Source organism: Chelon labrosus (assembly GCF_963514085.1).
Source record: "Chelon labrosus genome assembly, contig: SCAFFOLD_84, whole genome shotgun sequence".
NCBI classification, from domain to species: domain Eukaryota; kingdom Metazoa; phylum Chordata; class Actinopteri; order Mugiliformes; family Mugilidae; genus Chelon; species Chelon labrosus.
In genome coordinates this window covers 64,261-87,626 of record NW_028181783.1, presented here as the reverse complement: position 1 = coordinate 87,626, position 23,366 = coordinate 64,261, and the positions used below count along the sequence as shown (strand labels likewise).

Sequence of the window (23,366 nt, the reverse complement as noted above, 5' to 3'; positions counted from 1 at the left end):
GCAGCAACCGGGATGGGAAAGAAGTGGATAAGACTGTGACGCCTCAGTGGTGATTGGTGGGTTGCACTGTGACTCCGTTCTGTTTTGTTTGCAAACAGCTTTATGATGATCACCATAAATGTATTTATTTATTTATTTATGTTTGTCATATTAAACTTCATTTAGGGGAGCTGTAGAGTAGTGGTTAGAGATGCAGCTTGGGACCAGAGGGTTCAGGTTCCAGGTTCAGAGAGATTATTTTCCCCTGTGGAATATCAGAATCAGAATCAGAATCAGAAAAGACTTTATTGCCAAGCATGTTTGTACATACAAGGAATTTGCTTTGGTGTTGTTACGCATAAAATAAAATAAAATAAAATATAGAAACTATAGAACTTGCTATCAGATATATAAAATATAAAAATACAACAAAATACAAAAATATATACACAGTATATATATATATTCCACCAGAACATTTACTGTGGGATGGTAGTGGGTTTGATGTGTTCATGGGGGGGGGGGGCTTGGCATTGTTCAGCAGACGCACTGCGGATGGGAAAAAACTGTTCGCCATGCGAGTGGTCCTACACTCGATGGATCGCAGCCGTCTGCCAGAGGGGAGTCTGTTAAATAATCCGTGTCCAGGGTGAGAGGGATCGGCCACAATCTTAGCTGCACGAGTCCTGGAAGCGTACAGCTCGTCGAGAGACTTCAGACTGCAGCCAATATACAGACTTTTGATGTGGCGCACACTGGCGCATAAATGCCTAGACAAATATTTAAAAATATACAATTCTAAAATATCTAAATAATCGAATCACTGCCGAGGTTGGGTGCAGTAAGACAGTCATTTTAATTTTTTTAAAGATCCTGAGGGTTATGAGACAAAAAAGTCAAGTAGTAGATGCAAAAACATTTCACCTGCGCTGAGCTGGAGGATCTGACTGGCTGTCCGTGAAGACACAGATCGATCTTCAGACCTTACTGATGCTAACTACAGCCCAATAACCATAAGACGGCATCTGCAAAAGGAGGGCTTAAAGAACAAAAGACGTCTTCAAAGGCCACGTGTCCTTCCATGCTACAGCCTTGCCCAGCTGGACTTTGTAAGGGAGCACCAAACATGGGACTATGAAAGGTGGAAGAAAATTTTATTCTCTGACGAGAAAAGATTTAACCTGGATGGTCCTGATGGCTTCCAATGTCACTGGCATAACAAGGAGATCCAACTGAGATGTTTTCTATGCAGCACAGTGGAGGACGTTCCATCATGATCTGGGGTGCTTTTTCCTTCAGTGGAACAGCGGAACTTCAGGTAGTGCAGGGTGTCAAATGGCTGTTGGCTATGCGGAGATGTTGGCGATGACATCCCTTTTGACTGAGGGCCCTTGTCTGGGTGGTAATGACTGGGTCTTTCAACAGGAAACGCTGCAGCCCACGATGCCCACCTGACAAGGACTTCTTCCTGAAGAATAACATCACTCTTCCTGAACATCCTGCATGTTCCCCTGATCTAAATCCCATTGAGAATGTTTGGGGATGGATGCAAAGGAAGTTTACCAAGATGGACCTAAGTTCCTGGCTGTGAATGCCCTTCGTGAAGCCATCTGTTGTTTCAAAAAATGTTGGAGCTTCTAAAACAAACAAACAAAAAAAGACGACGATCAGGACTGCTTCTCATTCAAGCCGATCATATTTATTGATTTAAACACATAAACACTGTTACAAGGAAGAAAAAACAACAACTGCGACATAAAAAAACGAAGAGGTTAAGAACAGATCCGTTACTAGGCAACCATAAGAATCTTATGGTTGCTAAGTAACGTAACGTAGCAACTTAATGTCTAAACGCTACACTATTGGACAGAGGTGTATAAAGTACTTGAAAAAAATAGCTAAGTAAAAGTACAAATACCATAACTGAAAATGACTTTGGTAAAAGTTAAAGTCACCCATAAGAAAATCACTTAAGTAAAAGTCTTAAAGTAGCTCATATTAAATGTACTTAAGTATCAAAAGTATCTTGTGAAAAAATATACTCAAGTATCATAAGTACAAGTACAAGTAAAGTAAAAAGTATTTTTATAGTACGCATAAAAAGAATCAAAACAACCAAAAATGGTTCTCCCCCTGTTCTCTTTATTTCACTTTCAGGTGAATGAAATAGATGTGGTATAATAAAACAAAAAAACACTTATAGAGTGAATGAATCAAGTGTCTCGTGTCTGCCTGAGAACAAAATAAAGTGTCTGTCTACCTAAGAACACAAAAAAGTGCCTCCTGTCTAATCGACACGGGTGACTGTCGTCTTCTACCGAAGGAGATGCTGTCAGTGTGGTAATGTCTTCCGTGTCTTCCTCATCAGCGTTAACTGTGGATGTAGCCATGTAGATGTCCGCCGCCCCACGCATCCTGCCCTTACCTCTAAACCTCGTGAGAGTAATGGTAAATGGTAAATGGCCTTGCTTTTATATAGCGCTTTTCTACCTATTGGTACTCAAAGCGCTTTACAGACATAGACACATCTACCCATTCGCTCACACAAGCACACACACATTCACACACCAGTGCCACGCACTGGGAGCAACTGGGGGGTTCAGTGTCTTGCTCAAGGACACTTCGGCATGTGGCACATTCCGGGGATCGAACCGCTAACCCTCTGGTTTGTGGACAACCCACTCTACCTACTGAGCCACAGCCGCCCGAGTACTGTACGTTGTTCCTCTCGTCCTCGGTGATTAATTATATTTCCATTTTAATTTCTAACAAGTAACGAGGTGTCAAACGTCACAGTAACAGAGTAAAAGTATATTTAACCCCCCGCTCCAAAAAATAAACTAAAAAGGACATTTCGTCACAGGACTGTGCACTGTTCTGGGCATTAACATTTGGCTCACCTATACAAAACAATTAAGAGTGTAAGTGTTCAAATAAAAAAGTGTTATTATTGTGATCAATGCAAGGTCTATATTTTTCCTTATCACACTACGAAGGTATGTGCAAGCTCAGCGAAGAGTTTGGAGATTGAGCTGTCTCCAATTATTAATATAATTCTGCATAAGTTATATAATGTACCTTTAAATAAGGATACTATTGTCCACAGCATCTATGTTTCTCCTCATCACACTCTTGATATGGCCCTTTTATAGTAACTCTCTAACACTCAGCTCATCACCCTGATTATGTAGGCTACCTGTCTGATGTGTTGTGTGATGCTCCGCATGCTCTCCCTCACTCTCAGGTCTGGAGCCTTGTGGTTGGGCCTCATCTTAAATAGAATGATTAGAATCTGAATTAAGTAACTTATATAGTATACTATACTTTTCACTGATAAAAAATGCACTGACAACTGAAACCTCTGTTGCAGTCAGTTGAATTTCCATATAATATGGATACATTCAATGATTTTGGTGAAGCCCAGGAATTACACTGGAGAATATCTACTTATTTATTTAAAAAAAATATAAAAGTATGTTGCCTACTTGTATAAAGAACAATCACAATATATTATAAAGACTTTGTGAACCCGTTATCTGGCCTTACCATCCCATATTTCACTACAGCTATTTTACTTGATCACTAGGCTCTCAAATGCTCTCATGGACATGTGCTTTCAGGGTTACCCCCCTACAGAACATATTTATACATTAACAATACTATGCATAGCACATACTATATACTGTATAGTGCAGTGTTTGTAATTCACAGAAAATGCTTCTGATAAGATAGGCCTATTTTACAATAAATAAATTATGTACGATGGAGTCTTATCATTATCAAAATGCTTCACCTCCTGCAGCTGGCCTGCTGGCAGTTTCTACCCAGCTCGCAGAAAATAGTTATGTTTCCTCTTTAAACTCCGCCCCCTCGGAAAACTTCTGCAGGAATTTTGGCCGCCATCTTTTTACCCTCACTGGACAAATTGAAGTGGATTTGGAGAGTTATGGACAAGGTAAGGACAATTAAAACTAATCAAATATTTGTCAGATTTCAAGGTAGTCACTTTAGACGTATAGTTTTCATAAAGCCGACGTTTTTATCAGCCAGGAACATTGAGCAACATGAATAAGACGATGTTAGCTAACATTTACTGGAGTTTACGTTTAGTGGAGAAGGGAGGGTCGTAACCGCCCTGTTAGCCTGCGGAGAAAAAAAAACTTTCACAGTAAAGGCTTCATATTCAGCACATGAGGAAACTGTACATTGCTCAGTAGCGGTTTTAGGCATGGGCGAACCGGGCAGTTGCCTAGGGCGGCATTTTTTCATGACACAAGGGGGGCGGCACGAGCACTTGGAAAAAAATAAATAAATAAATCTGCGCCACTACATGGTTTTCTATTATCTGTCATATCTGTGTAGGGAATTGGCAAATTAGCGCCCCCTGCAGCTGCAGGCGCCCCTGCTTGCTGAGAAGGTGCCATGCACAAAAGGTGTGTGTGAGAAAGGGAAAGGGGAGGGGGACGCGGGGGACAGTTAACCTCTGGGTCTCTCCCAAATTGAACGGACGGGGGGGGGGTCCTATGGGGCCATTATTGTGCCAAAACTATCTGCAAATGTGTATTTCAATCTGTGTGTGTGTAACTGGATTTGCAAATGTGTAAAAAAAATCCGTGTGTGTAACCATATTTGCTAACTTCACTGCGGTGTCACACCGGCCTAACACGGAGGCTAGCCGCAGCAAGCTAACTCGGAGGGCTAGCCGTGGCGCTCTAACCCGGAGGCTTATGCTGGCAGCAGCAGCATTGGCACAGTCAAAATTTCCGCAGGAATTTTCTAGTTTAATTTTGTAAGACACTGGGATATTGGATGATGACGATTAGCAACTGTACTGTAAAGGTTTCTGACACATTAAATGGATAAAATCATTACAGAAGACCTTCACCGCGGATTTGGAAATGATGCAGTTTCAGTGTATTTTTATTAGGTATCCAAAATCTACAGAAAAATAAAAAATAAATAATAATAAAACCGGGAACGTACCTCTTTTTTATTTTCCTCCGTTCCTCTTCTCGTCTCTCAGCTCCTGCTCCTCTCCAGCTCAAACCGGTTCATTTCGTGGGCTTTACAACTAAGTAGGTGTAACCAATGAGAGTGTGAGAAGGAACACACGTTGAGGGCTGGCCAATGAGAGCCGCGCTCTGCCCATGGTCCCACGTGACCAGTAGAAACACCCAGACTGATTAAAATTTTTATTTTGATTCAACTTTTTTTGGGCTAAATTTGGACTGGACAAGATGGACTAAACACAGCCTAATTTTCAACGACTATTTTTGGGCTAAATTTGGACTAAGGAAATATGACTAAACACAACCCAATTTTCAACAACTTTTTTTGGGCTGAATTTAGACAAAAAAAGGACGACTACATAAAGCCTCATTTTCAACAACTATTTTCGGGTTAAATTTGGACTGGACAAGATTGACTAAACACAGCCCAATTCTCAACAACTATTTTTGGGCTAAATTTGGACTAAAGAAAGACGACTAAACACAATCCAATTTTCAACAACTTTTTTTGGGCTAAATTTGGACAAAAAAAGGACGGCTACACAAAGCCCCATTTTTAACAACTATTTTTGGGCTAAATTAAGGCCATGACGGGCCGACCAGATTTAGCCCAAAAAACAACGTCTAAATGACATCTGGTGTTTGGTGGGAAGCATTTGTTATTGTAACCTATTACTATTATTATTAATCTATTGTCACTTGTGTAGGATATTCTACACTTTTAAAATGTCTCGTTAGGGCACCACCTCCTGTTATCGTAGGAAGAACACGGTTTAAATCAATTTATCAGTCTCAGTTAAACAATTTGCATATCTGAAGGAGTGAATCCTTTTCTACAATTTGTACCAGTCATTCTCTGCCATAAAACAACATCACAAACAACTTCTTAAGTGTGAACAAATATTTATTTAATGACGTGACAACTATGAATAAATGAGGGACTAATAGAATATAGGAGTGTAATCAAATGAACGAATATAATAAGGTCTGAAATAGTTAATTTCGGGAGCGATGGTGAGAGATTGAGATGTTTTAAGTCCTAAAGGGAATGGATTTGATACCTAGTCTAATCAATCTTCTCTAAGAGATGTTAGTAGGGAGTTTCAAAGTAGTGACACCAACTCTTCGTCTTAAGCGGTAGGAAGGATTCAGCCTACTTTTGTAGAGTCTTCTCGGCGTCGGTGATGGCGGAGCGTCGGTGATGGCGGAGCGTCGGTGTGACGAGGTGGTCAGTGACGAAACAGCACAACTGATGCAGGTCTCTCTTGGACCAGTAGACGGGACTGGTTGCTTGGTCTGCAACTCCAACACCCAGCTTTGCTTGAGAGCGTTGTAGGTGTTCAGTCAAAGGCAGATGACACTTTGCAATGTCTTTACGTTTGAAGAAAGAAACTGGATCGTCACGTCTTCTTGATGTCGTTGCTATGGCAACAGCTTCTTGATTTCTTGATCCGTCGAAGAGATTGGGTCTTTCTCTGATATCCCAGCTGACTACGCTGGCTAACTTATAAATGATGTTGATTAGTACTTCGGTTCGTAGAGTATAAAAATGAATAAAGCTAGAAAAATATTTAAGTCACTATAAAATTTGTACGTCGGGAAAAACATCCAACGAGAAACAAACAGCTTGAAAACGACCGGATCGTCAATATTCAAGTTGTTCTTAAAGTTACTAAGTATAAACGTGACTAAGTACGTAAAGAAGAAGACTAAAATAAAAGTAAAACGGAAACGGAAAGTGGAAAGAGATGCAGAGAAAGTGCAAAAGCATAAAGTCCGGAGAAAGAGCGGAGAAGAAGGAGCGTCTCTCTGGTTTTATGAGTTAATTATTCAGGGCGTGTTTGGATCGGGTTTCCAGAGTCTTTGCGCGGAAAGAGAAGGGAACGCCTACTTCTTTGTTTCGAGATGTCTTATTGCCTGATCTTCTTAACCTATTTTATATTACTAAACTGAATCATTCCATCACTCATCATGACTCGTTAGCAATGTTTTTCGTATAATAATAATATATAATAATAATACATTTTATTTCTAGGCGCCTTTCAGAACACCCAAGCTCACCGTACAGGTAAAAAAGGGTTTAAAATACATTACAGACATCAAAGGCATTTAACAAACTATAATACACTAAAAGATACGACAAAGAGATAAAAGATTTGGTTTAAAAATAAAAAATCTGGAGAGAGTGACAGTCAAGGAGGCTATGATTGGAGAAAAAGGTGGGTTTTGAGATGAGATTTGAAAATTGCCAAAGTGTCGATGTTGCGGATGATGGGTGGAAGGGAATTCCAGAGGCGGGGGGCGGAACGGCTGAAGGCCCTGGACCCCATGATGGTCATGCGGGCAGGAGGGATGGTGAGGCTGATGGATGAAGATGATCTAAGAGTCCGGCTGGGTGTGTTGACGTGGAGAAGTTCTGTCAGATAAGGAGGGGCGAGGTTGTGGAGGGCTTTGAATGTTAAGAGCAGAATTTTATAGGTGATGCGGTGGGTGATGGGAAGCCAGTGAAGCTGCTGGAGAATAGGGGTGATGTGATGAGAAGAAGGGGTCCTGGTGATAATTCGGGCAGCAGCATTTTGCACAAGCTGTAGCTTATGGAGGGACTTGAGGGGGAGACCAGTGAGAAGTGAGTTGCAGTAATCCAGGCGGGAGGTGACGAGGGAATGGACCAGGATGGCGGTGTTGTCGGCGGTGAGGGACAGGCGGAGACGGTTGATGTTGCGGAGTGGATTCATTTAATTGGGAAAAGTCGTTCGGTTGCTGCCATGTGTCTGTCAAGCATAGAAAATCCAGTTTGGAATCGAGGAGGAGGTCCTGGAGAAGAAGTCCTTTGCCCGTGAGTGAGCGGATGTTGAATAGTCCGAAGTTGACATCACTGCAAACGGAGGTGGAGACATGGTTAGCCGACTTGGCTAGGTTGGCTAACACGCCGCAGTTCGCTCGTCTGTCGGGTTTTCTGCAAGGACGGCGAGTTGTGGACCAGATGGAGTTGATGGCAGATGAGTGGTTGATGTGGAGGCTCAGGCGGGACCCGCGGTGGATGTATTTCCGACGGGGGAGCCGAGCAATGTCCGGGTAGAGATGTAGCACCGGTGGAGGATCTGACAGCTGGATCCGCAGCTGGAGGAGCTCGGCAGCTGTGTACTGGTGAAGGGCTGTCGATCGACCTAGTATACTGGATAGGACAATCCAGACTAGGATAAACCATACTGCCACTCCATTATTCCACATGATGGACGAGTGGAGGTGGTAGCTAGCAGGTAGCCGCAGCCAGGTGAGGAGTGGGAGTCCAGCAACACGCCACAGGTAGTGTAGTCAATATTATTATTATATTCAGTCTGTCCGTTTACCAAAACGGGCAGATCAGACTGTTTCAAAGCCACTGCACCAGCATAAACCAAAGTCTATTAGGTCGCAAGACCATAATGACGTTCAAGACAAAAAAGTTAAAAAGTTACCGGCGAGCAGCGGCAGCAAGTCACGCCAGCGTTCACTCGATGCGGCAACACTCAACATTACAACATGACAAGATGACGTATCAGAATGACCACATCAAAATAACTCATGAGCATGAATAAATTAATAAACTCAAGTTCTCAGTTTACATTGACATTTTGCTAATAATAAAAGGTTGGGGTTTCTAAAATAACAGTTTCAACAGTTATGATTTCAACTAATAGCTACTGTTAGTATAAGAACATATCTAAGGTTCTACATTCTTTAACTTCAACAATTGATTAAAAGAGAGAAAATACTTTTAAAGATGTTGATCCATCCTTACTGTGACAAATTATGTGAATTTGGGCTAGCTTTATCGTACAAGGATCAAAATCGTCTCATTGTGATTGTAAGCACTTCCTGAACAATAATATATAACTTACCAGGTTATTACATTTTCAATAGTCATATTATCAAACTTAGGCTCTTTTTAGAGAGGAGAAATGCAGATCAGAGTCTGGTTCTGGGGAAAGGAAGTTATTTACGACCTTCTTATCTGTGTTCCACTCCCTCGGTCATTCTCGGAGAGGGGGGAGAGCAAAAACCTGTTAAAAGTATGTCTCTGAAAAGGAAGAATTAATGAACCACGAACTTAAAACATAATGAAAATAACATTAAGGCTTCTAGACTTTGTCCTTATGAAGTAGAAGTCAATTAATTAATTCTTTGTAGTTCCTGACATCGCGTTGATGTTCTTTCGATTCAGGACTAAATAGTCTAGAAACAAGATGCTGAGGACGCCATCTTTTTGGCTCAGATGGCGTCCTCAGCATCAGAGAGTTCCGATAGCATGGGTCTGTTCAGTGTTTGGACATGGCACCTTTATGGTTAAAGTGTAAAAGGTTGATCTGTTAGAAGAGTTCTTCAGCAAAACAACTTCGTAAATTTAAATTCCAGAGAGGGACACTTGTATTTTTATTTATTTATTTATTTTTTTGCTCCGCCGGTTCAAGCCAGCAGCTGCTTGCAACAGCTCTTACTCGATCTCTATTTTTAACAACATCCAGACCGGCCGGCGTAACTAGAAGCGGCCACCATGCGCATTGTTTACAGGAGGGAACACCGTAACGTAGCACTGTAGTGTTCCCTCGGGACAGACAGACATGAGATCCCCCGGAGATACTTCGTAAGACCCGCCATGGATGCCGTGCAGGGAAACAACATCGAGAAAAGAAGAGATGCTTCAGACCTGTTCTCCCCTCCGTTACCATGGGCAACGTGAGATCGCTGCCAAATAGGACATTCGAAATGGCCACGCTAACACGATACCAATGGGAGCACAGAGAGAGCAGCGTCCTTCTGTTCACGGAGACCCGGCTTACACCGAGCATCCTGGACACCACTGGTAGGCTGGACAATTTTCATCTTCTGCGGGCGGACAGAACAGCTGACAGCGGTAAGGGGAAAGGTGAAGGCCTGGCGGACTGTTAAAGCACAACTCTGTAGCAAGGACATCGAACAGTTAGCAGTTAGCATGAGGCCACACTATCTGCCACTGGAGTTTTCACATGCTATTTTGATAGCACCCTGTGGGTGCTGTGTCTGCAGCTTGCTGGTAACTGAGAGCAGGGCATCAGAAGCTGTGTCTGTCTTAGCAGATGGGGGGACGTCCCCCATGGAGCCCCTCATCCCCCACCCCTGTCCTTCACAGCAGACCAGGTGACAAAAGAGCTCAGGAAGATAAAACTGAGGAAAGCAGCTGGACCGGATGGTATCCGCTCCAGGCTCCTTAAGTCCTGTGCAGATGAACTGTGTGGAGTTATGGAGCATGTCTTCAACCTGAGCCTTGAGCTGAGAGTGGTACCACAGATTTGGAAGACCTTGTGCATGGTATCGGTGCCCAAAACATCGCACCCTAAAGACCTCAGCAACTACAGACCGGTGGCTCTAACATCCCACCTGATGAAGACACTGGAGAGACTGATACTGGGACATCTCTGCTCTGAGGTGGGCCCCTCCATGGACCCACTACAGTTTGCTTACCATCCTAATGTTGGAGTGGAGGACACCGTTATCTTCCTGCCACACCGAGCTCTCTCTCACCTGGAAGAGCCTGGCAGCACTGTGAGAATCACTTTTTTTGATTTTTCAAGTGCGTTCAACACCATCCAGCCGGTGATTCTGAGGGACAAACTGGAGAGGATGGGTGTGGACCACCAGCTGTCTACATGGATCCTGGACTACCTCACAGACCGACCACAGTTTGTGAGAAACAGAGGACTGACGGGGAACTTTGTGGTCAGCGAAACCACCTTCTTATCAGCGCGGGGAAAACCAAGGAGATGGTGGTGGATTTTCGTAAATGCCATTCTGCCCTCCCCTCACCAGTGAACATCCAGGGAATGGACACTGAGCAAGTGGACTCTTATAAGTACACTCCTGATCAAAATTTTAAGACCAGTTGAAAAATTGCAAGAATTTACATTTTGCACTGTTGGATCTTAAGAAGGTTCTAAGTAGTGCTTCAAAATGCAAAAAGAATAAATGGGAGTGAGACAAGAAAAAAATTTGAGTAAGCAATTTATTGCAAACAACCATTAAACTGAAATAGGCTGTTCATCAGCTGATCAAAAGTTTAAGACCACAGCCTTTAAAAGCCCAAATCTTCGCAAAAATGTGGATTCAGTGTCATTTTCTGTCAGGTATCCACACTGTCATGACCTCCTGATGGCAAAGGCAAAAAAGCTTTCTCTCTTTGAAAGCGGTCGGATTGTTGAGCTGCATCAGCAAGGCCTCTCGCAGCGTGCCATTGCTGCTGAGGTTGGACGCAGTAAGACAGTCATTTTAAACTTCTTAAAAGATCCTGAGGGTTATGGGAAAAAAAAGTCAAGTGGTAGACCCAAAAAAATTTCACCGGCCCTGAGCCGGAGGATCCAGTTGGCTGTCCGTCAAGACATGGGACGATCCTCGGCCCAAATTAAGCTTGTCACTGGTGCCAACTGCAGTCCCATAACCATTAGACGGCATCTGCGAGAGAAGGGTTTTAAGAACAAAAAAACGTCTTCAAAGACCTCGTCTCCTTCAACAGCACAAAATTGCCTGCACGAGAGCACCAATGTGACACTGAAAGGTGGAAGAACGTTTTATTCTCTGATGAGAAAAAATTTAACCTTGATGGTCCTGATGGCTTCCAATGTTACTGGCATGACAAGGAGATCCCACCTGAGATGTTTTCTACATGGCACAGTGGAGGGGGCGCCATCATGATCTGGGGGGCTTTTTCCTTCAATGGAACAATGGAGCTTCAGGTTGTGCAGAGGCGTCAAACGGCAGCTGGCTATATGGAGATGTTGCAGGGGGCATCCCTCATGACTGAAGGCCATCGTCTGTGTGGTAATGACTGGGTTTTTCAACAGGACAACACTGCAGTTCACAATGCCCGCCTGACAAAGGACTTCTTCCAGAGAAATAACATCACTCTTTTGAACCATCCTGCGTGTTCCCCTGATCTAAATCCAATTGAGAACATTTGGGGTTGGATGGCAAGGGAAGTTTACACAAATGGACACCAGTTCCACAGTGTGGCCCTCCGTGAAGCCATCTTCATCACTTGGAGCAACATTCCCACTAGCCTCCTGGAAGCACTAGCATCAAGCATGCCGAAACAAATTTTTGAGGTGATTAACACGAATGGCGCAGCTACTTATTACTGAGTACTTTTTTGAAAATTTTATTTCTGTTTTCAGGGTTTTTTTTTTTTTTTTTTTTGATGTGGTCTTAAACTTTTGATCAGCTGATGAACAGCCTATTTCAGTTTAATGGTTGTTTGCAATAAAATGCTTACTCAAATTTTTTTCTTGTCTCATTCCCATTTCTTCTTTTTGCATTTGAAGCACTACTTAAAACCTTCTTAAGATCCAACAGTGCAAAATGTAAATTCTTGCAATTTTTCAACTGGTCTTAAAATTTTGATCAGGAGTGTACCTGGGTGTTCACTTGAACACCAAACTGGACTGGACTCACCACACGGACACACTCTACAGGAAGGGACAGAGCAGGCTCTACCTTGTGAGGAGACTGAGGTCTTTTGGAATGAAAGGGGCACTCCTGAAGACCTTCTTTGACTCTATAGTGGCATCAGCCATCCTATATGGAGTGGTCTGCTGGAACAGTGGCATCACAGAGAGGGAGAGGAAGAAGCTGGATAAGATCATCAGGAAGTCCAGCTCTGTCCTCGGCTGCCCCTTGGACTCAGTGAGGGAGGTGGGTGACAGGAGAGTTCTGGCTAAACTGTCCTCCATGCTGGACTATGAGTCCCACCCCCTGCATGGTGACCTGACAGGACTGAGGAGCAGCTTCAGTGACAGACTGCTTCACCCTAGATGTGTGAAGCAAAGATACAGAAGGTCTTTCCTTCCTGCTGCTATTAGGCTCCACAACAAGCACTCCTAATGTGTGCAATATTATTACACATTATGGTGTAATGACACCAGTCTGTGCAACATATCTATTATCTATTCTATCTCTGCCATTTCTGCATGATGTTGCAAACTGCAATTGCAACTTCCCCATTGTGGGACAAATAAAGGTTTTCTTATTCTTATTCTTATTCTTCTTATCTTCACCACATGGAGCAACATTTTTGACCCAGAACAAAAAGTCCCTCCTAGAAAGAGTCTATACCAAATTTTAAACTACATCTGTTCATCTATTCAGATCTATTCAGAATGTCTTCCATTCGTTAATACACAGGATTAGATGTTACAATCCCTTATGCCAAGATCCCAGGCAAAACACATTTAGAGGCCCTGTCCAACTGAGAAACCCTAGCACAGTGGTTCCCAACCTTTTCACAGCCCCGTACCCCTTCAGACATTTGACCTCCAGCCATGTACCCCCTACTCTCACGCACTTGTAGCAGCTAGAAAAAGAAATGTCTGTGAACCTGACTGGTGGTAGCAGTTGAGGTCTCTGGAAGAGCAATCTATTCGTTTTAGCTATTTATTTAGTATAGCTATATCATCAGGAGATTTGCACCTGCCCACCAATCACAGACATTTCAGGGAATCTGTGTTTTTCTTATTTAGGTGACCTAGCGCTAGCCACATTAGCAGCAAACTGATACATAGCTTCAAAGTCAGTTATCCTACTCCAGCTATTAACATACTTGACTCACATGAAAAACAGTCTTTTGATTTTTCATTTAGTTGGAGAATCAGAAAATGAGAAAATAGGGCTGCTTGATTATGGCAAAAATCATAATCACGATTATTAAAGATGATTATTCATTGATTTGAGAAGCATTTATTGAACTTTTAACTGGTATTTCTTTTAATAAGAACTGAAAAATACAAATAAATAAGAGAAAATTATATTAATAAAGTTAATTAAATAATATTTAAAAATAAAAAATAAACACTATCTCAGACTTTGGCAGGTCCAGAGTGGAGAATTGTTTTTCCAACAATTTATTTTTAATACAAGATTCGCAAGCAACAGTACCTCGACCAATGAGGTGAGAGGGATTTCCGCTGTCAGCTCATTGGTCACAGAGCAAGAGACGGCCTGGGAATAAGTTTACCGTACATGTTCATAAAGCGCCTGGTTATTCCTTAAATCCATTGAAAGTGCGTCCCGTGACAGCTCAATAGGAGACACGTACTTTTGTTTGTAAATACGGGACGATTCCGTTTTTCAACGGACGGTTGGCAGCCTTAGTATATCTTGCACAATATTTTCGTTTGTTCCGAGTCAGACTCCTCGAAACCGAAGTGTTTCCACGCCACAGAATTGACTTTACCTTTCTTCCCGACCAAAGGCTGCCTTTCTGACATCTTCTATCGTCTTCTTCTACACTTTTTTTTTCCGACAGGGGCGGAGCGGAGCGGAGCGCACAGGTGGAGATGGAAGGCGCTGCATTTACCAAGACACGGCGTGTGGCAGAAAGATCGTTTTATTACGAATATCATATTTTCATGATCGAGGGAAGCCAAAATCAAAATCGAAATCGAAATTCAATTAATCGCCCAGCCCTATGACAAAACAACCCGTTATCCGTTTTTTTCAGTTTCAAAATGTAATCAGGCTGAGTTCAGAATCAACTCTTTCGCGTACCCCCTTACGTCACTCTGCGTACCCCTGGGGGTATGCGTACCACAGGTTGGGAATCACTGCCCTAGCAAACCTACTGTCATGAGATATGAAGATTAACCTACAATCTAAATTAAGTAAGTAAATGCTGCTGGCTTGTATGGCCCACAGAGCAGCAGAGTATCCTCAAACCTTGTGAAATATAAGCTAACCAAATGCTGCTGACTAGTACATCACACAGAGCAGCAGACAATTCAAACCTTGTGAAATATAAGCTAACCAAATGCTGCTGGCTTGTATGGCCCGCTCAGCAGCTAACCAAACAAAGAAATATCGCAACCAACCAACATGAAAATATCAGATACCTGGTCTAGTCAATAGCAGTATGCAGCATGTCATTGGGGTTTTCAGGTGGGCACCTCCCTTCATCGACACCTCAAGAAGGCTTAACAGTTCCAGCGTCCTGGAGTCACCCCCCTCCACGCTACCACTGCACAACCCCATTTTTCTCACCATTCAGTGACTATCAACAACTAATCTTTCAAGAATTTAGCCTAGTCCTTTTATGAATCACGTCCCAAACAAACAAATCTACCGTGGTTCGCCCTGTTGATGCGGAATGAACCACAAAACAAACAAACAAATCTAAATAGCCTGTGTCTCATTATTATGCAACAAATTTGCAGGATCCCTATTGATTTTGTTGCGATTTCTATTCTTCTTTTGTTCCTTCTGCTTAGCTAAAAGTGTTTGCCCAATCCTTATGAAACTTAGCAACCGTCATTATAACATGCTCGCGTACAATCATGCCAAGTTTCGTGAAATTTGGGCTGTAGTTGACACTACAACCACTACATGTTTATATCTCAAAAACCACCACAGTAAACTGCGTGAAATTTGAAACCCACCTGACACCCATCAAATTTCCCACCTGCTTTAGCCTATGACTCCCTCTAGTGACAGACTGAGGCAATGGCATCTATGTGAGACTGCATACAAGCCCACCAAATTTCGTTGCTTCCAACCCACCTGACTCTCATTCACTTATCAGCCAAAGGATTCCTCCACAGATACTTTGCCTCGTTTCAGGCCGCGTCCGACCCACATATGACTCTGCGTTCCGCTCGGGGATGACTTCACCACGGAATGGACCCCTTTATCATCATCTTCTTGTTCTTCTTGTTCTTCTTCTTCTTCGTCTTCTTCTTCTTATTATTATGATGTTATACTTTTGAACAGGTGCTACAAATTTTTGCACCCTGAACAAATTTGACCCACCTGTATTGAGTTAGGTTTTAGATCTACCAGTGTGAGTCAAATCAGGGAAAATGGTGGTTTTTAGCGAATCTTGAAACTGTAGCCATGTTTGAGAGTATTTTTTAGGGGCCCAGGCTCCTACAGAGACAGACACCTGATGGTCTTTGAAGGGGCATTGGGTCAAAGCAAATGATAGATACTAGAAAATAATTTAAAATCCAGTCACGTGCCATATCTTAAGTAGCCCCTTTCTGTATTTGTTGTAGCAAAAGCATCAGACTAAGACAAGTAGTGTGTTCAGAACTGGCATTAACATCCACATTTTACAAAAATAAATGATGAATAGTGGGCGGCACAGTGGCGAGGTGGTTAGCACTGATGCCTCACAGCGAGAAGGTCACCGGTTCGAATCCATGGTTGGCCTTTCTGTGTGGAGTTTGCATGTTCTCCCTGTGTCTGCGTGGGTTCTCTCCAGCTTCCTCCCACCGTCCAAAGACATGCTCATTAGGTTAATTGGTGATTCTAAATTGGCTGTAGGTGTGCCTGTGAGTGTGAATGGTTGTCTGTCTCTGTCTCTGTGTTAGAGAGGCAGGGTGTACCCCTGCCTCTCGCCCGATGACAGTTGGGATAGGCTCCAGCAGACCTCCCTTAACAGGAATAACTGGATATAGAATGAATGAAATGATAAATAGGTCAATGATAAAAAAATACATCCTTTTTGTTTTTATTTCCTTTATTTCCATCCTAGTGAATGTGTTACTTTGATTTGATTAAAATAATTGATCAAGAGAAACTGTTACTGTATACTTTTTTGGGGTTGTTGAAACTGTTACACAAATTCCACAAATTTTTTACATCATACGGTACTGTATAAATGCAAATGTTATAGCTCTTCATGAACCTGTATGGACAGGTATGAAATGTAGTCACTAAATATGAATCTTTGTTGCTGTTAAGGTAACAATTCCATGGCTGATACACAAATTTGGCCTATGGCGACATGAGGCAGAAGCACTATTAATGGCGCACGGAGAAGCCAAAAGGTAATCACAAAACATGAAATTTGGTTTGTAATATACGATCTAACATGTGATTCATTTTGTTTGGGGAAACAAAATATGATTGTGGTAGGAAGTGTGTGTTAAGCTGTAGGGGGAACGTACAAATTTATGTGGTACAAATTACTTGTTTAAATATATTTTATATTTCTAAGAAGAATATGAATCTAAATGAATATGAATTTACTTTTTCATTTCATTTTACAATATACAAAATCTGATTTAATCTGTTGAATTTCAAATGGACAAGAAAAGACAGCATCTCTTGTATCTCACCAAGAGACAGCAGCAGCATTGCAACCGAAGACCGATAAAACTAACATCCAAAAGGTAATTCCTCTGATTTTTTTGATCTGCAAGGTACATTAGCCAGAAAAAAGGGAATGATTGTGAAGTCCTCGTCTTGCACTCTATAAACATCTAACTCCAAACTGAGGCATCAATACATACTCTCCGATTAGCACAGAATACACAATTGTATAGAGATCAATTTCATTCATCTATTTTTATTTATTTATTTTTACCAATACTGCTCTTCTTCCAATACAGAGAGATGAAAAAATACCAAGGAGGCTGAAGCACACATTGTTGGAAGCTAGTTGGTGCAGGAGCAATGTTTTCAAGGGAACAGTCAATCAGTCAAGAAGTGATAAACTTAGACAGTGAGGACCAGCTCAAAGTGATGACAGACCTTGCAAATGAAGAGGAGGATGATGAAGATACAACGCCAGCACACCAGATGTTTATGTTTCGATTCCAGTATAAAACAGATTTTGATAAGTTTTGAGGACCATGATGGCTGAGGTGTCTGAAATAATTTTGAGAGTCTTAAACATGTAAATAGAAATGTGATTTTTATTGATTAGTTGAGGAATTTACTGGTATTACAAGATTTGTTTTTCATTCCTGGCAATGATTGTTGTAAACAAAAAGTAATTGTATGCAAATTGTATAAATATGACAAAAATAAATGAATACATTTAGGTTGATGAACATTCAAGATTCAAGATTCAAGATTTCTTTATTGTCAATTTCTCAATACGTTTTCAACATACAGAAAAATCGAAAAAACATTTCTCTCTCTTTCTCACATAATAATAAATAAAATAAAATAAAAACCTAAATAGACCTAAAGTGGGTGAGGTTGGCAGTGAAACAGTTGCTATGTAAACATCTGTATATAATATAAAATATAAATATAGGGAATAAATAGAAAATAGAAATTCCTATGTACATCAGTGCAATGTATAGTTACAGCTTGGATTTTTATTTATTCATTTATTTTTTTTAAATGTGCAAAGGTGCGGTAAGTAAGGTGCAGTTTGCCGTCAGAAGGCAGGTGAGGTAGAGTCCCTGTGTGATGGGTGGGTTATGGTCCGGCAGGGGGCATGAGGCGGGGGGGGGGAGGGGGAGATGGGCAGAGTCCAGATTATGATTTTGCTCTGCTTGCCAACATGACTGTCAACTGCGGAAAGAGTGACAGACTATGTCAAAAGAGTGGGAGTTATTGCCAGTAAGGCGTTAAATTTAGTCACAGATTGCCACGAATATGTAAATAGAAATGTGATTTTTATTGATTAGTTTAGGATTTAGAAGTTGGGGTCTTATCTACTTCTTATCTTTCCCTTCCCGGTTGCTGCTTAAATGTCATGTAAATGTCTTTATTATTATTATTATTTATATACATCTTGATGAATAAAGATACACTTGGTAAACTTCGTCAACTGCGGCGACAGTGATAGTCTCTGTCGAGTGACAGTCATTGCCAGGCACCAGAAGTAGTCCCAGGGTATCAGTGCCACTGGGAGGATCCATCCCTGAAGTAGTCCCAGGGTGTCAGTGCCACTGAGAGGATCCTGACAAGTAGTCACAGGGCGCCAGTGTGTGCCACAGAGCGCCAACGGCGGAGTCAGTGTGCGCCACATCGTAAGCCAGAAATAGTCACAGAGGAGTCATAGTGCGCCAGCACCACTGGAAGGATCTAGCCGTCTCTCCTGAGGGTGGGAGTCTCTGCAGGAGGTGCTGTAGATGTCAGCACAGCAGGTAACATTGAAGCCTGCTCTTGAACGGACTCTGGCAACTGTTGATGGGGTTCAGACTTGTCCTGTGGAAGTGTCTGTAGAGGTATTAGGTGCAGATGATTGCATCTCACCACTTCCTGAGGTAGAGCCAATCCACACTTCTTTTCATTGGCCAAACTGACGCTGTTTTCCTGGGGATACAGGTAGCGCCATTGTGTGACTTTGGAGCCAGAGTCTGTGCAGTACGGTCTGAGAATAGAGCCAAGCAGAGCTGTGTTACATACATGTAACGCATGTACATACATGACTAGCGCTGGAGGAGAGGACAGTGCTTCTGTCAGCACATGTAATGCCTTCACCTGGTCCACACTCTACACCCAACTGTTCCTTTTGGAGATGAGATCCCAGAGGGTTTTGTCTTTTTCTGACAGGTTGGAAATTAATTTCCCCATTTGGTTGATGCCGAAAAGCTCCATCAGCTCACAAACATCTCTGGGTTCCATCACCTCTGTGATGGCGTCTGTCTTCCTCGGATCATGGCTGATGCCTGTGGCTGTGGTGATGTGACCCAAGATATCCTTCTTGACTTATTCACTTTCAAGGCGATCCCTGCAGTCTCGAAAGCACGGCATGGAGACTAAAGTCATGCTCCCCTTGTCTTCTTACTTCTTCTGCTTGATGTGTAGCCAGGTGAAACACATCCAGTGGGATCCGTCCCACAGCAATGGTTTCTCTGGCTTCTATAGAGCAGTGGTTCCCAACCTGTGGTACGCGTACCCCCAGGGGTACGCAGAGTGACGTAAGGGGGTACGCAAAAGAGTTGATTCTGAACTCAGCCTGATTACATTTTGAAACTGAAAAAAACGGATAACGGGTTGTTTTGTCATAGGGCTGGGCGATTAATTGAATTTCGATTTTGATTTCGATTTTGGCTTCCCTCGATCATGAAAATATGATATTCGTAATAAAACGATCTTTCTGCCGCACGCCGTGTCTTGGTAAATGCAGCGAACCCTTCCATCTCCACCTGTGCGCTCCGCTCCGCTCCGCCCCCGTCGGAAAAAAAAAGTGTAGAAGAAGACGATAGAAGATGTCAGAAAGGCAGCCTTTGGTCGGGAAGAAAGGTAAAGTCAATTCTGTGGCGTGGAAACACTTCGGTTTCGAGGAGTCTATCTCGGAACAAACGAAAATATTGTGCAAGATATGTCACGCTACTAAGGCTGCCAACCGTCCGTTGAAAAACGGAATCGTCCCGTATTTACAAACAAAAGTACGTGTCTCCTATTGAGCTGTCACGGGACGCACTTTCAATGGATTTAAGGAATAACCAGGCGCTTTATGAACATGCACGGTAAACTTATTCCCAGGCCGTCTCCTGCTCTGTGACCAATGAGCTGACAGCGGAAATCCCTCTCACCTCATTGGTCGAGGTACTGTTGCTTGCGAATCTTGTATTAAAAATAAATTGTTGGAAAAACAATTCTCCACTCTGGACCTGCCAAAGTCTGAGATAGTGTTTATTTTTTATTTTTAAATATTATTTAATTAACTTTATTAATATAATTTTCTCTTATTTATTTGTATTTTTCAGTTCTTATTAAAAGAAATACCAGTTAAAAGTTCAATAAATGCTTCTCAAATCAATGAATAATCATCTTTAATAATCGTGATTATGATTTTTGCCATAATCAAGCAGCCCTATTTTCTCATTTTCTGATTCTCCAACTAAATGAAAAATCAAAAGACTGTTTTTCATGTGAGTCAAGTATGTTAATAGCTGGAGTAGGATAACTGACTTTGAAGCTATGTATCAGTTTGCTGCTAATGTGGCTAGCGCTAGGTCACCTAAATAAGAAAAACACCGATTCCCTGAAATGTCTGTGATTGGTGGGCAGGTGCAAATCTCCTGATGATATAGCTATACTAAATAAATAGCTAAAACGAATAGATTGCTCTTCCAGAGACCTCAACTGCTACCACCAGTCAGGTTCACAGACATTTCTTTTTCTAGCTGCTACAAGTGCGTGAGAGTAGGGGGTACATGGCTGGAGGTCAAATGTCTGAAGGGGTACGGGGCTGTGAAAAGGTTGGGAACCACTGCTATAGAGGATCGAATGCTGTACACCATGAAATATACTGTTAAGTTTGGTCCGTGACAAAGTACCATTATGTTACATATGTAACATAACAATTGTAGGGTAAACACTGAAATGTGCTGAAATAAAAAATGGCAACTATCTAGTGGTTAATTGTGATATTGCTATCTGAGTTGAACAGCAAAAAACAAAAAAACATTGCTCAGTGATTATAACTAATTAATTTCTCAGTGATTAGAGTGATTATTTTATGTATTTTGCAGAATATTTACAGAAAAATCAGGCTTTGTTGTGACCTTTTCAACTCAAGGATCAAGGATCTTCTCTACTACTTCTAATGTCTTGCCAAGACCATAAACTTCCAAAAAACATAACGTTCTGGGCTGTTGAACATGGCGGTATAATGGAAGCTGATTGTGGCCATTTAAAAGACACTAAAAAATAAAGAAAAAACATAAACCTTTGAAAACAGCAGAGATGGTGACCAAGATGAAGTTGAGGAACCAATGAAGAATTTTATCTGAAATTTGTTCTCACAATATGTTAACCTGTGTTTATTTTGTCTGTAGGTCAGATGTTGTGGATGGAGTCCATTGGCTGTATGTTGTACTTGTGTTCTCCAAAACTACGAAGCCTCCAGGAACTTCAAGGTGTCGGTCTTCACTTGGCTGACCTGGCCCAGCATGACGTCACCAGAGATCTGGTTCTTCTCAACCAGCAACGTCTAGCTGAGATGGAGCTCACAAACCAGCTTGAGAGAAAAAAAGTAGAATATCGGCCTCCAGTTTACCTTTCTTCAATACAATGATCAGGCATAACATTATGACCACTGACAGTTGAAGTGAATAACACTGATTATCTCTTCATCGCAGCAGCTGTTAGTAGGCGGGATACAACTGGTCATAAAGTTATGCCTGATAAGTGTATATCAGATAGATAGATATAGATAGACACTTTACTTATCCTGAGGGAAATTCTGTGTCCAGTAGCTTTATCATATAGAAACAGATATGAAAGATATTTAATATATAGATATATGTATCTATATATTAAATGTGCATAGATGTGCATGTGTATGAATGGTTGTTTGTCTTTCTGTGTTAGCCCTGTGATAAATCGCGATCTGTCCAGTGTACCCTGCCTCTCTCCCAGTGACAACTGGTATAGCCTACAGCCCCTAACAACTCTCCCGAAGTTTTATTTTCATAAAAAAAAAAAATAAACCCGAGTGACAAGCTAGAAGTGTGAAGGTCTGTCCAGCCAGAGGGCGGACCCCAAAGCAAGAGACCTAACAGTATCCCCCCCCAAAAAAAACGGGTGCCATGTGGTGTCCTACCAGGCTTGTCCGGATGTTTAAGGAAGAAGTCAGAGAGCAACCGGAGGTTGAGGATCTGGAAACCCAGGAGTTTTCCCCGGGACTGTACCCCTCCCTGTCTACGAGGTATTGGTAGCCTCGGCCCTGCCTGAGGACATCCAGAATGTCCCTGACAGTGAATGCCGGTAGACCATCAACGACGTAGGGAGGTGGGGAGGAGTCACCTGAGGGATGAAGAGGGTTCTCCACCACCGGCTTTAGGAGTGAGACGTGGAAAACCAAGTGGACCCTGAGGCCTGCTGGCAGCTTCAAGCGGACGGCACTGAGGTCAATGATCCCTTCAATGGGATAGGGGCCAATGTAGTGAGGTGGAAGTTTTCTGGAGTCTCAGAGTGATGCTGAAAAACTACTTCATGCATTTGTGTCATCCAGGCTGGATTACTGTAATTCATTACTGTCTGGCTGTCCAAATAGCTCTTTAAAAAGCCTCCAATTGATTCAAAATGCCGCAGCAAGGGCATTGACAGGAATTAGCACATTACTCCAGTTTTAGCTTCTCTTCATTGGCTCCCTTTAAAATCTAGAATATAATTTAAAATCCTCCTCCTTACATACAAGGCCCTTTAAGGCCTAGCTCCATCATATCGTAAAGACCTCATTGTACCATATCATCCCAACAGATCACTTTGGTCTGAAAGTGCAGGCCTACTTGTGCTTCCTAGAATTTCAAAAAATAGAATGTGAGGTAGAGCTTTCAGCTATCAGGCTCCTCTCCTGTGGAAACAGCTCCCAGTTTGGGTTCGGTAAGCAGACACCCTCTCTATTTTCAAGGCTAAAGACTTTCCTTTTTGATCAAGTTTATAATTAGGGCTGGACTGAACCATCCTTTAGTTACACTGCAAAAGGCCTAGGCTGCTGGGGGACGATGCACCGAACACATGTCCTCTTCTCTCTTCTTTCTCCTCTCTTGCATCCTCCACTTTCTTTTCTCTGGCACAGAGCTCTTGTCCTCTAACTTCCTATCTACTACTAGTCATGCAATTCTGTGCTATTACTGTATAGCATGTTAACTGCTATATGTTTAGCTCGTTTCTCCTGCTGTT

The 23,366-nt window shown here is 42.2% G+C and overlaps 1 protein-coding gene across 1 annotated transcript in view; it reads left to right on the top strand.

Moving 5' to 3' along the window:
* LOC311509665 (guanylate cyclase soluble subunit beta-2-like) overlaps nt 1–23,366 on the top strand; it is a 63,692-nt gene that overhangs the window by 8,774 nt on the left and 31,552 nt on the right. The window contains exon 7 of the mRNA XM_084575088.1: nt 21,518–21,714. Coding sequence (XP_084431214.1) covers nt 21,518–21,714 — 197 coding nt within the window. The remainder of the gene's footprint in view (nt 1–21,517; nt 21,715–23,366) is intronic.